General features: G+C 42.8%; 1 protein-coding gene across 6 annotated transcripts; it reads left to right on the top strand.

Moving 5' to 3' along the window:
• The first annotated feature begins 10600 nt into the window (after positions 1 to 10600).
• Positions 10601 to 14090, top strand: LOC144042725 (uncharacterized). 6 transcript variants are annotated; one of them, XM_077555628.1, is made up of 8 exons: positions 10601 to 11211; positions 11743 to 11842; positions 12697 to 12730; positions 12902 to 13005; positions 13127 to 13393; positions 13580 to 13673; positions 13802 to 13869; positions 13978 to 14090. In XM_077555628.1, exons 2-8 carry the CDS (start codon positions 11744 to 11746, stop codon positions 14065 to 14067), a joined length of 756 nt encoding a protein of 251 aa, XP_077411754.1. In that variant the 5' UTR covers positions 10601 to 11211; position 11743; the 3' UTR covers positions 14068 to 14090. The 6 variants fall into 6 exon arrangements, with proteins under 6 accessions (XP_077411754.1, XP_077411753.1, XP_077411755.1 ...); XM_077555627.1 differs by having other exon boundaries at positions 11740 to 11842; XM_077555629.1 differs by lacking the exon at positions 10601 to 11211 and adding an exon at positions 11218 to 11637.
• Positions 14091 to 16063: the final 1973 nt, after the last annotated feature.

The raw sequence follows: 16063 nt of genomic DNA, 5'->3' as shown, positions 1-16063 counted from the left end.
AGTGATACTTGCTGAAAATCACGGGTTCGCTTCTCATCCCCAGAGACATTATGTTTATTTTTTTCCTTAAATATTCTACTCTCTTTCAAGTGTGAAGTTTACACTGTTGAGTGGTCCCGAATATAGTTTTTTACTGAGTGCAATTTACTATGTATTGGCGCATTGCAAGCAACGTATATGTGCATTCCGCCACTTGTTGTTCAGTGTTGAGTGTGTAGAACCTACAAAGCGGCTTATTAGTTGTCCTCTCACGTCCCGCGTTCCATTACACCTCTAACGGATTTGAAACGTCACGTGACCATAGATCATGTCATCCTTACGCTAAAAATGGTTAATGAATACTGTTGTGTAACTGTGGTTTGCTGGAATGCTTTTATTTTGAAGGCCGGAATGTGAAAGGAAAAGGATGTGCCGATGGGGAAATAAAGTAACTTGTTGGAAACTGACCAGCTTCTTGCAGTCTGTTGAATTCACGCATATGAACAAAATACGACATGGTGTCAGAGTCGTGGCAGCGGTAAGAAATTGACTTTAAGCTGTTGGGAAAGCAAATTCTGAACTTTTCTCGGTGCAGTCGGCAGACGAGAGAGAGAGAAACGTGTAGCCATGAATGGCGCACAGGCTCACCGATAAGCGGCTAACAGTGCTAATGCGGCCTCGAACGCTACGTTCTCGATTCAACCCCCAGAGGCGTTTGACTTTTCCAAGTCACAGGATTGGGAGAGGTGGATCAGGCGATTCGAGAGGTTTAGGATGGCCAACAACCTGCATCTCAGCTCACAAGCCAACCAGGTGAACACTGATTTACTGCATGGGTGATGAAGTTGCCAGCAAGTGAGATGTACATGACACACTTGAGAGAGCAGCTAAAGGAGGACACTCTTTGTTCACAAGTCATGTCATACTGCCAAAGCAAATGGCCAGACTATGTTAAGCTCATAAATGCTGTCAAACAATGCTGGCAGAGAGAGCAATGTTATTTGTGCAAGATGGGGTGTTACTAAAAGATTGTAGACTTCTTATCCCCACAGCGATGCACAGTTCTGTTTTGGCAGCCCTTCATGAGGGACATCAAGCAATGACACGATGTAAGGAGCGGGCCAAAGAAGCGGTGTGGTGGCCGGCCGGGACTGAGTAGCCAACTGAAAGAGATGGTAACAAATTGCACAACATGCATTAAAGAACGAGCCAATCCGGTTGAGCCGCTGATACCCAGCGAGCTTCCAGAAAGACCATGGCAGAAAATAGCAGCAGATTTGTTCATGCTTGACAATTCAAATTATCTTCTAGTAGTGGACTTCTACTCACGTTATGTGGAGATTGCTAAATCAACACTTATTAGATCTGAGGATGTGATTGTAACTTGAAATCTTGAAATCTATATTATCTAGACACGGCATCACCGAGCTATTCTATAGTGATAATGGGCCTCAATTTGCAAGTCAAGAATTTGCTGAATTTTCAAAAAAGTTACTAGCAGCCCAAGATTTGCTCAAAGCAATGGCGAGGCAGAGCGTCACGTTCAGACAGTAAAACGGATGCTGAAAAAAGCTAGTGACCCATATCTTGCGCTCTTGTCATATAGAGCTACACCATTGGCTAATGGCTACAGCCCCGCCCAGTTGCTTATGGGTCGGAGGCTTCAAACACCGGTGCCCCAATGCCCTTCTTTGCTCTGTCCAGAATTACCTGATGGTGATATTGTAGCAGAGAGAGAGAGGGAGAAAAAGGTAAAAGACACGACAGTGTTCAACAGGAGACATGGAGTAAAGAATTTACTTGAACTTGCTCCAGGACAGTCGGTGTGGATTACGGATACCAAGACCCAAGGTACCATCTTGTCAGCTCTTGACACTCCACGTTCATATTTGGTGAACAGTCCCAAAGGTACTGTTAGGAGAAACAGGCGACATCTTGTTCCCATGACAGAGGGAGTTGGTGACAGTCAAGTTCCCTGTTCCCCATCTACTCAAGGCAGTTTCTCTTCAACATCACCTGCAAGTACGGAAAGTGTGAAACAGTCTGGGACTACCCCTACTCCAGTTCCCACCAGAACGAGGTATGGGAGGGTAGTGATAAAACCGCAGAGACTGGACTTGTAGTCTCACACAATAGGTGGTGAGAAAGAAAAAAAAATGGTTGGAAAGAAATTCCAGTGTTGAAGTTCTCTTGGTGTGTTACAAGGAAAATGTTTTTGTTTAGTTTTTCTCCAAGGAGTGAAAGTGTTATGTAAATGTGTACAGGGGTGTTTCTAAAAAGAAAAACAATCAGTAATGTGATGTCCCTCTAATTCTTTGTCCTTGCAGAAGACCCTCCCAGCTAGTCACATGGTACCTCCTTCTTTTCTTCCCACTCATAGTGACATGATGGAACACAGATAATCAGATAAGGGTTGACGTTGTTTACAGAAGAGACTGAGAGACTCTGAGGAGCCGTCTTATAAACAAAGGGGTCTAATTTACACTTTCGCTTGCCCCCACCATATGTTCTCAGGAGAGAAAAAAGAGAAAATCACCCCCCTCACATCATTTGAATTCTCACACAAAACTATACTGAGTAAATCAAAGCAATTGTGTCCAATTCTAAATAGTTATAACTAAATCAAAACAGTTCTAATTAAATTGAAACAGAATATTTACTTCAAGGCCAAGAGCACTCTATTGCGTTTATGGGGGATTGAGAAGAGCATTACATGCCTAGTCACTGACAATGCCGCCAATATGATAGCTTGTGCACAACTTTTACTGGTACGTCATGTGCCATGTTTTGCTCATACAGTAAATTTAGTGGTCAAAAAAGCCATGGCGCAAACCCCAGAACTACATACTCTGCGACTCCAATCTAGGCAAATAGTTGCCCTCTTTAGATATAGTGCCACTGCTAAGCAGAAGCGCTCAGACATCCAGCAGCAAATGGGGAAACCCAGTGAGGAAATTATTCCAGGAAATTGACAAGATGGAACGGCATGTATTCAATGTTGGAGCGTCTGCTGCAGGAGGTTGTGAGGGTCCTAGTCGTGTCAATTGTGCTAGATCCCTCGATTCAAAGTTGTGGAATTTGGATCTCCAGAAAATGCTGACAAAGCTGTGAAGGCTTTGACAGCAGAGTGTTGTGCTGTTGCTCGAGCAGCCTCTCAGGAACAAACTATCCCTTGTGAGCCCTCAACATCAACCGCACCAGCGCTGCAGGCCACTGACCACAAAGAGGAGAGCCTGTGGGATGGTTTCGTTGACCTGGTAGGAGAGAAGTCACAGAGACAGAGTGCCACTGCTGATGCTACTGTTGAGGTATAGTTCAGCCCCAGACACATGCCATGCGAACAGTGTTTGGATTAAGTTGTAATTATTGGTCATTCGTAATGAAGTAAGATGAATACTTACTTTTCCCGTGTTCATGATGTTGATTATCAAAACATACAATGAGATCAGTGAATTCAGGCATTTCCTAAGGATTTTATTCACAAATTTGTGGACAGTGAGAATATGCAGCTACCCGCGCCATTTTGGTTCTCAACTGTGACGCCCCTCCCAGAGCTAGTCACTCATATTCTTTCGTCCATCTAAAAGTCCCTCCCCCTTGTAGTCACAAGATGGAACACAGGAAATCAGATAAGGGTTGACGTTGTTAACTCTTTCACTGCCACTGACGTTTAAAGACGTCAAGTAAAAACCTACGCTTCACTGCCAATGACGTCAAAAGACGTCATCCAATGATTTTTTTTTTTTTTTGAAACGGGTGCTGGGAAGGCTTGCGGAGCTCTCCTGAAAGTTTTAAGCAGGTTTTTTGAGCCTAATGGCTATTTTTGGCCCCTAGAGGGCAGCGATGACTCTCTTTTGACAAGATCGGGTGGGCGTCAGTAGAGGCGGAGCTAGAGCGTTGAGCAGGAGATCAGAATGGAAAACAAAGGAAAAATGGCGGCCGGTCGCGAGGAGCTAACGCCAGAGCCGTTTTTTTCAAAGACCAAAAGCATCGCTAAAAAAGCACATTGTTGATGACATGATCATCATCGATGATGAAGATGAGGGTGGTGACTCCGTGGTTGGAAAGCATTGACGCGGCAGTAGAAGACGTTAGATGGAGCTAGATGGAGGAGGGAACGGGCAATGGCGAGTGTTTGCAAGCAGCTCTACACTTACAAGACGAAAGGCATCGACCAACGCTAAAATAGTACATTGATGACGACGGTGATGATCCTCGATGATGATGAAGGTGAATCCGAGCTTGACGGCGAAATTGGAACCGCTGACGCGGCGGCTATGACGGTGTCGTAACGCGGAACGCAACCGAGCACGCACAGGCAGACGTTCGATCGGACGACGGAGAGTGCCCCGAATCCAATGCATATTCATCGGAGGAAGTGTGTACAGTCTGCTACTTGCTTTTTATTCCCCGGAAAAAAAGGCCGTCAAGAAAGTGTAACGTTTGCACGCAAAACGGACAAAGCGAAAGTGAAAGTAAAGTGTTGTGCGAGTCCTGGCGTCTCCTTGCACGCAGGCGAGCAATACAAAAGGAAAACTGTATTTGAAACATCCACATAATTGTAAGTGGTACCACAGTTGCACACATTTGTAAATAGTTTGCGAAATTGTTTTGTCAAATTGTTACACTGTTGAATGGAAATAAACGTATTTTGCAATCAAAAAACACTTTTTCATTGTTGGTGAAAGCGTTTTACAGAAGTAAAGCACTATTTAGGTGTTTGTGGCATCATTCAGGACAAAAAGAAGTGTACAATTCACTAGAGTGCATGAAATAACATCGTTTCACAAAAAGCTCTTTTTCTCCGTTTTTTGTTTCAAAAGAGAGAATTTCGGTGAAAGTAACCATTTTCTATTGTTGATTACTGAAGAACGGAATAAGGTAGAAACAAACTTTTTTTTCTGATGAAAGCCGAGAGTCCAATCTTTCATTTGGTAGTATGTGTGTTTCCATAGTCCAAACACAACATTTTCTGTGGACCTTGAAAGATGACTCAAAATGCTTAAATCGGCTGGCAGTGGGGACAACCCGTTTCTGAAAACGTCTGGCAGTGAAAGAGTTAAAGACGTTCTCCAATTTTATTTTATTTTTTTTGGGAAACGGGTGGAGGAAAGCCTTGCCCAGCTGTGCTGAAAGTTTCAAGCAGATCTAGTTAGCCTAATGACTATTTTTGGCCCCTAGATGGCAGCAATGACTCTCTTTTGACAAGATTGGGTAGGCGTCAGTAGAAGACGTGAGGCGGAGCTAGAGGGGACAATGGCTGGGGAAGGGAAGAAAACATGGCGACCAGTTGCAAGCAGCTCACGCTCGAGCATTTTTTTTCAAGACGAAAAGCATCGACCAACGCTAAAGAGCACATTGATGACGACAATGATCATCATCGATGATGATGGTGACTCCGAGGTTGGAAGCGTTGACGCGGCAGTAGAAGACGTGAGGCGGAGCTAGATGGCTGAGGAAACGAACAATGGCGACCGGTTGCAAGCAGCTCACACTTGGGAATTTTTTTCAAAGACGAAAGGCATCGACCAACGCTAAAGAGCACATTGATGACGACGATGATCATCATCGATGATGATGATGGTGACTCCGAGGTTGACGCCGAAGTTGGAAGCGCTGACGCAGCGGCTATGACGATGTCATAAAGGTTCACGGGCTAGCGATGCTAACACCGGAAAACGCGGAGCACAACCGAGCACGCTCAGGCGGACGTTCAATCGGACGACGAAGAGTACCCCGAGTCCAATGCATATTCATCGGAGCAGTGGGTACAGTCTGCTACTTGCTATTCCCCGGAAAAAAAGGCCGTCAAGAAAGTGTAACGTCTGCACGCGAAACGGACAATCGAAGTGAAACGTATCTGTTGTGCAAATCCTGCTCCCCCTCCTTGCACGCAGGGCAGTGTTACAAAAAGAAAAAACGTATTTGAAACATCCACATAATTGTAAATAGTACCACAGTTGCACACATTTGTAAATAGTTTGCGAAATTGTTTTGTCAAATTGTTACACTGTTGAATGGAAATAAACGTATCTTGCAATCCAAAAACACTTTTTCATTGTTGGTGGTGGTGTATTACAGAAGTAAAGCACTATTTAGGTGTTTGTGGCATCATTCATGGACAAAAAGAAGTGTACGATTCACTAGAGTGCATGAAATAACATCGTTTCACAAAAAGCTCTTTTTCTCCGCTTTTTGTTTCAAAAACAGAGCATTTCGGTGAAACTAACCATTTTCTATTGTTGATTACTGAAGAACGGAATAAGGTAGAAACAAACTTTTTTTCTGATGAAAGATGAAAGTTCAATCTTTCATTTGGTAGTATGTGTGTTTCCATAGTCCAAACACAACATTTTCTGTGGACCTTGAAAGATCAGTCAAAATGCTTAAATCGGCTGGCACTGGCGACATCCCGTTTCTGAAAACGTCTGGCAGTCAAAGAGTTAAGCCTCACCGGCCAAAAATTTCATTAAATTACACAGGGAACCTGACTATGTGTTTGCCTGACCTTCCTCGAATGTCAACCAATCAGTGCCCCCTGCCACTTGTGTCTTGCCCAGGTGCATCTTGTCAGGTCAATTAGTGTTGGTGTATTCAGGCCCCGTCCACACGAAAGTAGGTTTTGGACCTTGTAACCGGGCTCGAACCGGATGTCTGTCAACATCAATGGTGGATAGCCGTGTCGTAGTCGTTTTGCACAACGTCCTTAGCTTGCTTATGCTTTTACAGCAAATTATTTTGCTTCTTCTTTCCCACGTTCAATAAGCGTTGTTGTACTTGAATCACCCGCCAGTGTCACTTCTCCTGTGTTAGTCTTCTTCATGTTGTTTCGATACATGCAAAGCTATGTTTGTTCTGCAAATTGCAATAAAGTTAAAAAAGAAAAAAAATTCTTCGTCTTCTTTGCTGATTCTTCTTCTACGCTTTCCGTTAACTTCCTGTGGCTGCGCTACAGCGCCACTCCAGACTTGGCATATACATTACAGCCACTCTTCTTTTGGACACACGCATGTCTTGAAACGCTTCTGTGTGTACGAGATTTGTTTGAGGAACGTCTGAGTCTCCTGTCTTTTGTTCAGTTCTTGTTGGTCCATTGTTTGTTGCTGTCGATATTGCTGTTGTGTGTCAGTGTCTTGCCTTGATGGACTTTTTTAACCTTGTTGTTTTTGTTTCTACTTGCCAGTTCTCTGTTTGCCTTCCCATTTTTGTTAATTAAAGTACAATACCTTTTTTTGGAACTTCACCGCTGCCTCCTCGTCTCGGAGTTTTGACCATTTCTGTTTGTAAACAAACAATTCAAAACGGACCCCTCCCATGGTTCAACCCATACGAGCTCAAGGTTCACGCCCCTTGCTTCTGACCGCACTCATCCAAGTAAGCTGTGAAAGTGAGTGACGAGGTATCTTGCAAATGGTCACATTACTGATCCGAGACCGCCGATCACAGACAGGGATAACAGTTCAAAACGACATTCACCTTGTAACGATGGTGAAATAATCAGGACAAGTGTGGAGCTAACAACAGTTTTCAAGAACAAAACGACCAATAGTGCTCCTAACTTCCCCCAAAAAACTGTCTGTGTTGCCTTCATGGCCTGTCCAGAGCGTCAGAAACTACCCAACCCGCAACCCACTCCCAAAGGTTGCTACAGCCTTTTGGCTTAGCTTCACTTATTACCAGGTGTAAATATAAGGAGATTTTTTTTAAAAGTTCGACCCTTGTTCAAGTTACCCTTAACTTAACCTAGCATGTCGCTATATCAGCAAGCTAACATTTTCCTTTCTGTTTGGCACTTACCTGTTGGATAGCAAGCAGGCTAACTCTGCGTCACTCTTCAGTCCAAGCCGCCCGCTCCTTCAGCGCTCGGAAACGGGTAAATGCCAAGCCAACATTTACTCTCATTTTCAACCGTGCATTATCCACTGCACGTTTTGTTGTGGTATACTTTATTTTTTTCACTTGAGTCATTCAACTCAACATCCCGTCTGCCCACAGTGACACACCCACCGCCACCCCCCGCTCTGCGATTGGCTGGAGAGTAAACAAATGTCTGTACACTCTGAACGTCCTGCTGCTGGGGGGGGGACAAACTCACCACCACACAATAACAGAAGCCCAGAGGTGTAGATTGAAAAGAAGTTCATGTTTAAACATCCGGTTTTTAAGAAGTGTTTATTTCTGAGTCAAAATATTGGACAGTGCCTTTAAAAGAATACAAGACTTATGAAAACCTAACCAGATATTCTGTGAAATGGTTAATTTCAACTCTTCCCTTAAAAAAATGTCAATCTATGTTGAGCGATTATGATTCTATAGCTCTTTTTGGGGCGGCACGTTGGTTGACTGGTTAGCACGTCCGCCTCCCAGTGCAGAGGACGTGAGATCGAGTCCGGGCTTCGGCATTCCTGGGTGGAGTTTGCATGTTCTTCCCGTGCTTGCGTGGGTTTTCTCTGGGTACTACGATTTCCTCCCACATTCCACATGCATGTCAGGTTAATTGAACTCTCCAAGGTGTGTGTGTGTGTGTGTGTGTGTGTGCGCGCCCTGTGATTGGCTGGCAACCGGTTTAGGGTGTACCCCGCCTATTGCCCGAAGCCAGCTGTGATAGGCTCCAGCGCCCCCCACAAGTGGTTAAGAAAATGGATGGATAGCTCTTTTTGGGAAAATGTTTGCATTTAGTACAGTTCGGCCATTTTGGACAGTCACGTGATCATCGTGACGTGTCGCGTGCGTAAAACATGCATATATGACGTGGCCGCTAATGACAACAAAGACACTCACAAGGAATTATTGCGTTCCACGGCAGACATCAAAGGTGGAATTACGTCCGTTAGCAAAGAAGCACTTCTTCAAAAGCAGTACAGCCACGGAGGACTCGCCAAAGATTTGTGTCCACAGCCGAAAGCTGGGACGAAAGTGGCCGATAACAACTCATTCAGCCGGCCACTCATGGTGCGACTCGACTGCACACATGGACTACCGACAATTGGCATTGACAGTCTAATTAAAATTGAAATTTGGACTTCTGAGGACCCAGCCTTGTGAATTTGGACACAGGGTATGTCTCTCAGCTGGCCTGGGAACGCCTTGGGATTCCCCCGGTGAAGCTGGACGAAGTGGATGGGGAGAGAGAAGTCTGGGCTTCCCTGCTAAAGCTTCTGCCCTCACGACCGTACCTTGGATAAGTGGTAGAAAATTGATTGAATGGATGGATGGATGGATGATTTATAATGGGAGTTAATAGCCAGGTTTGCATGGAGACTTTTTAGTCATTCCGATTGAAATAATTCCAAATGAAAATCTGTGGTGACCTGTTTACATGTGACATGATTTATTCCAATCTGCCGTTTATATGCTCCCCTCCTTTAATCGGATTAGCCCCGCGGCAGCCGTGGGACATTGATCATGTGATTTATCAAGATGAAGCTCATTCGTCATTTAGCACAATAGTTGTGAGAGTGTTAACACTTTTATTGAAGCAACATCTTGATAAAAACAAGTTTCAAGTACCTTAAAACAAGTTCTCCCCTCGCAGGCAAGCTCTGGGAAGATGCCACCATTTTAGTGGGTGGAAATGGCAACGTCATGACGCATTTACGTCAAGACAGAGCATGCACATGCCCCTCGCCATTCCGATTGAAGTGTATACATGATGCTCGTTCAGATTGACGAAAGGAATATACCACCCAGGTGATTTCAAATTCTCTCATTCAATCTCAATGCAATGTGGGTGCGTGACGTCACTTGAACTCGTCACCATGGCAACAATCTTTTGTCACTAGACGTCAAATTCTCACATTTTGTAGTCACGAGTGTCTTCTTTCAGACAAACTAACTTTTATTTGGCTAAGGTGTCATTTAGTACCTTTATTTTCCCTTTAAGCTCGGACAAGTCGGACCAGCTCGCCTATCTCTGCCATGTTAATTTCAGGCGCCTTCCTCTCTCCATTTCTGATAAATCATAAGTTTTCAACCTGCTCTCATTTGGTCATTTTTTATCCGATTAAGAAAATGAGAACATGCTCGTGTTCCCCAAACCCTTGCCGTTCTAACGAGCCCTTTCTTGAATCTGTATCTTGAAGAGTTAAGTCGCGAGAGGCTTTTGTTGAAGGGGTGCTTCTCTCATTCAATCTCAATGCAATGTGGGTGCGTGACGTCACTTCAACTCGTCACCATGGCAACAATCTTTTGTCACTAGACGTCAAATTCTCACATTTTGTAGTCACGAGTGTCTTCTTTCAGACAAACTAACTTTTATTTGGCTAAGGTGTCATTTAGTACCTTTATTTTCACCTTAAGCAAGAGAAGTCGGACTAATTCGCCTGTCTTGTACATGTTAAATTCAGGCGCCTTTCGCTCTTCATTTCTGATAAATCATAAGTTTTCAACCTGCTCTCATTTGGTCATTTTTCATCCGATTAAAAAAATGAGAACATGCTCGTGTTCCCCAAACCCTTGCCGTTCTAACGAGCCATTTCTTGAATGCGTATCTTGATATAGCTCATTTTGTAGGAATTTTTCCCATCTTTAGCTCAGTGTCGAAATCTTTTTTAAGGAATGAAAGCCCCCCCCCCTGTTCGGGTTCAAAGACAGTGGCTGAATTAGCTTTCTCACACACTCTGTTGGCTAATTAGCCATCCAGTGCCGGGAACCAAATAATGTATTTGAAAAAATTTCACTTCAACTCGTCACCATGGCCACTATCTTTTGTCACTAGACGTCAAATTCTCACATTTTGTAGTCACGAGTGTCTTCTTTCAGACAAACTAACTTTTATTTGGTTAAGGTGTCATTTAGTACCTTTATTTTCCCTTTAAGCGAAGAGATATTGGACTCTCTCGCCAATCTCTTCCATGTTAATTTGGGTGTTTTTTTCCTCTTCATTTCGGATAAATCATACATTTTCAACCTGCTCTCATTTGGTCATTTTTTATCCGATTAAGAAAATGAGAACATGCTCGTGTTCCCCAAACCCTTGCCGTTCTAACGAGCCCTTTCTTGAATCTGTATCTTGAAGAGTTAAGTCGTGAGAGGCTTTTGTTCCAGGGGTGCGTCTGTCATACAATCTCAATGGAATGCAACCAATCTTGATGATAGTTGGATCTAGTCTTCTCTCTTTTCCCTGATTGGTTCGTTTTCTGCTTGTCTGTGCTGTGGCCAATGAGAGACGCTTTAATGACACCAATTAGAAGTTTCTCGAGAACCTACTCCTCCCATTTCATCTCGTCTGAGGTAAGTTGCAAGGCAATTGTTTGTAGTCTGGTGAATAATGCTAAATAAGTGTGATTTTGCAAGTTTTCCCCATCCTAAACTACATCACGTTAATACTGGCGAAGTATTGAAACGTATTTGATGTGTTTGAACGTTATGTTGCTGTTTTAACAAGATTGGAAAAGTTAAGTGCTAGAGATGGTAGCCTACATGCTAGCTGCACCTGCTAGCGCTAGCAAAGAGCTAGCAGATGTTACATTAAAGTTTTAATGTGCAGTAAAAAAAAACTAAGAAAAGTTAGAGTAGGCTCTAAATCTCAATTGTGTACATCTCTCGTTGCTACAATATACAGTAAGGCTTTTGTCTCGTCTGTCGTCGACGTGGGGGGGGGGGTTGAGTGAGTGTCGACGGTGTAGCGAAGCGGCGCCAATGAGGGATTTCGGAAGTGTACGCTTTTAATGCTTCATACACATCTGAGATTAAGTACAAATTTGATGTTGAATCTTTACTTTTGACTTTGTCATGGCAAGTTTTTTTTCTTTGCTGTAGCAGCATGCCGCGGAAGGGGAAGCGTTCAGAGGCAGCCAAGCGCCAATGGAAGAAGCTGGACCTTGCTGCTATGGAACTGAGGCCAAACAGCGCACCCCAGCATGTACTTTACCTCTATTGAATTCTTTGTTAATGTGCAATACACAATATTTCAGGCTACAAATATAGAATCAGGCAGAAAAATTAGCTTAAAAGGCTTGTGTAAAAAGCAGTCTGTTTATGCAAGACACTCATTAGTAATGTTAAAAAATCCTTTATTAAAAATGGACTACCAACGTGTTTAAACACAAGCTTGTCTTCATCGGGGCACAGTTTTACGAATATAGAGTGTATGACATGTGATTTGTGCAGTGCTTTATTCATGTCAAAATAATTCTGAATAGAATTTTGATGAAGTCTGTTTTCTACAAGATTTCAAATATTCTAAGAAGTTTTCAAACTACTGATGTCTAAAATAAACTCACTAACATTGATCAAAAACTTGTGAGATGCCTATCCTGGACACAGATATTTCACATGTTTTATTTAATAACTGCAGACATGGTATATTGCATGACTGTGGGAGGAACAGTTGAAATGATAATGTCAAGCCAATAATTGTTTTAACACTTGACAGTAGTTGGAGTACATTACATTTATCAGTAGATGGTGCTGTTGTGAAGTTAGGCTGGTACAATCTGCTGCCTTTTAGCTCATGTATTTGATCAGAAAATTCTACCAAATTTGATCAATTGTGACTGTATTTCAGACACAAACAAAAGTATCAGTTAAGTCCTTGAATCTCTTTCGTGATTAATAATTTCATTAATAAACCTGGCCTGAATTAACATCACTTGTATGTAGAAAAGACCTGGTCAATTTTCATTGAAACTAACTTAAGCATTACAACCTATGTTTGCTTTTTACTCTGCATTAAGGTGACTGCACATGCCTACAATTGTAATGTCTATGTTTTAGGTGTCCTCTGTTGGTGCCAAGGCTCTGGTACCAGGTCAGTCATCATTTTATTTTAATTGCTTCTGCAGCAGTTTTACAATCGATTATTTTAGAAATTCCAATATTTTGCAGGTTCATATACACTCAAAGTGTAACTTGTACTGTGCTTTGTCAGCAATTTAAGTTGTGAGACTTGACATGGTATTCTGTGTGTGCATCATTTTAGGCAGAGGCACTGGCTGGCGCCACAGAGTTCGGGAATGGCCAGTTTCAGCTGTGACTGGGCGGAGGCACAAACTGGTCATTCCATCACTGAACCAGGACAACAAGGTATGTTTTATAATAAACTGCCTGTAAAACAAATTAACCTTCATTTGTCTTTTTTTAAATTTTTTAAATACTTAAAAAAAAAAAAAAATCAATTACTTCTTTTTTTTTTTTTCTTTAATAGTTTGTCCTGGTTGTTGGTGACTCCCACCTGCGAGCCTTTGCCGATGGGGTTGTGAAGATGCCGGAGGGACATTTCTCTTTTGGCGTGATGTCCACCCCGGGTGCCAGGGCCTCCGAGTTGCGTGCTGAGGTGCTGAATGCTGTTCTGCCTCGGTCACCCGAGGCGGTCTGCATTTTGGCTCCCAGCAACAACTTGGGCCGCCCCATCGCTGAGGCAGCGGCTGACTTTGGCCAGTTCTTGCGCACCGTCTGCAGCCGCTGGCCCAACGTAAATTCACACATTTCCTTCATATAGTTCATACATTTACATTTCAAGTATGTACTTGCATGATATGTCAAATATGTTCTGTTTAAAATACATTTCAGCCTTTTCCCGTAGTTAAGCAGTTGATGAATATTAATGAAAGTTCATCTTGCTCCAGATGTATATTTTACTTTTTTAAACTTTGTGCAGGTTGTTGTCCTGGACTTCCCCCCTCGTCTGACCGTCGAGCTGGCCCAGCAGGACCTTTTACGCCAGGAGTACCACCGGGTGGCAGCACTTATGGGTACGTTCCATGTTGAAAATTGTTTTCACACACAAAGTTCTACTTTTCTTTACGTCACCTCCTGATCTGATTGGTGTGTCTCAGCGGGACTCTTGAACTAATAATGTTTTTTTTCTTTGTTACTGTAGGTATTCGCTACCTATCTGTTGCTGGCCACTTCCCGCTGTCACAGCTTCACTTGTGGTGTAGAGACGGGGTAAGTACATTAGTTGTTGCAAAAAACAAACAAACATTTTATTAGTGCTCCTCCTATCAAAAGTATGTTTGCAGATATATAATATTTATTTCTGATCATGTCTGGAAGGTACACCTCAGTGACAGCGATGGGATGCCGGTGCTTGCGCGGTTGCTGTGGGATGCTGTCAACATGCGGATGGAGAGGACTGCTTTCTGATAAATCATAAGTTTTCAACCTGCTCTCATTTGGTCATTTTTTATCCGATTAAGAAAATGAGAACATGCTCGTGTTCCCCAAACCCTTGCCGTTCTAACGAGCCATTTCTTGAATCTGTATCTTCAACCGTTAAGTCGTGAGAGGCTTTTGTTCAAGGGGTGCTTCTCTCATGCAATCTCAATGGAATGTGGGGCGCGTGACGTCTCCAAGTCAAATGTGCGTGGGTGAATGTGCATGTTTCTTAAAGGGACAGTAAGATACTTTTAGTTGATGTTGATTATAGTTAACTTCCACATTTCTTGACCGATTCCAGTCGTTTAAATTTTAAACTGTTCAGCTCATTTACATTTTTTTAAATACATGTTCAGGGACAGTGAGATACTTTTAGTTGATGTTGATTATGGTTAACTTCCACATTTCTTGAGCGATTCCAGTGGTTTAAATTTTAAACTGTTCAGCTCATTACCAAAGAGTCAGCAGTCCCATTCAAAATTTCCGCGGGAATTTTTCTAGTTGTTATTATTATATATTATTCCACGATTTTTCCGCTAAAATGCGGCCCGTACCGTACATCGCACCGGCACAAATGAGGTATCAAACGATGCGGCTCGATCTGACTCGCTGCGCTATTATTTTTCTAAGAATTCCCAGTTACCATGGCGACGCTATTCCCAAAAAACTCCCAAATTAACTCCCCATTGGGAATGAATGGGAAAAAAATCACACTTCAAGCACCTTTTTCCAAGACACGCTGCGCGCGCATACGTTATCCGACCGATACGAATTTTAGCTCATTTTGTAGGAATTTTTCCCATCTTTAGCTCAGTGTCGAAATCTTTTTTAAGGAATGAAAGCCCCCCCCCCCCCCCTGTTCGGGTTCAAAGACAGTGTCTGAATTAGCTTTCTCACACACTCTGTTGGCTAATTAGCCATCCAGTGCCGGGAACCAAATAATGTATTTGAAAAAATTTCACTTCAACTCGTCACCATGGCCACAATCTTTTGTCACTAGACGTCAAATTCTCACATTTTGTAGTCACGAGTGTCTTCTTTCAGACAAACTAACTTTTATTTGGTTAAGGTGTCATTTAGTACCTTTATTTTCCCTTTAAGCTCGGACAAGTCGGACCAAGTCGCCTATCTCTGCCATGTTAATTTCAGGCGCCTTCCTCTCTCCAATTCTGATAAATCATAAGTTTTCAACCTGCTCTCATTTGGTCATTTTTTATCCGATTAAGAAAATGAGAACATGCTCGTGTTCCCCAAACCCTTGCCGTTCTAACGAGCCCTTTCTTGAATCTGTATCTTCAACCGTTAAGTCGCGAGAGGCTTTTGTTGAAGGGGTGCTTCTCTCATTCAATCTCAATGCAATGTGGGTGCGTGACGTCACTTCAACTCGTCACCATGGCAACAATCTTTTGTCACTAGACGTCAAATTCTCACATTTTGTAGTCACGAGTGTCTTCTTTCAGACAAACTAACTTTTATTTGGCTAAGGTGTCATTTAGTACCTTTATTTTCACCTTAAGCAAGAGAAGTCGGACTAATTCGCCTGTCTTGTACATGTTAATTTCAGGCGCCTTCCTCTCTCCATTTCTGATAAATCATAAGTTTTCAACCTGCTCTCATTTGGTCATTTTTTATCCGATTAAGAAAATGAGAACATGCTCGTGTTCCCCAAACCCTTGCCGTTCTAACAAGCCATTTCTTGAATCTGTATCTTCAACCGTTAAGTCGTGAGAGGCTTTTGTACAAGGGGTGCTTCTCTCATGCGATCTCAATGGAATGTGGGGCGCGTGACGTCTCCAAGTCAAAAATGTATGTGCTCTTAAAGTGACAGTGACATATTTTTAGATTATGGTTAACTTCCACATTTCTTGACCGATTCCAGTCATTTAAATTTTAAAATGTTCAGCTCATTTACATTTTTTAAAATACATTTTCAGGGACAGTGAGATACTTTTAGTTGATGTTGATTATGGTTAACTTCCACATT

Source organism: Vanacampus margaritifer, chromosome 2 (genome assembly GCF_051991255.1).
Source record: "Vanacampus margaritifer isolate UIUO_Vmar chromosome 2, RoL_Vmar_1.0, whole genome shotgun sequence".
NCBI lineage: Eukaryota > Metazoa > Chordata > Actinopteri > Syngnathiformes > Syngnathidae > Vanacampus > Vanacampus margaritifer.
The sequence above is the reverse complement of the archived record's forward strand: the minus strand, read 5'-3'. Positions and strand labels throughout refer to the sequence as shown.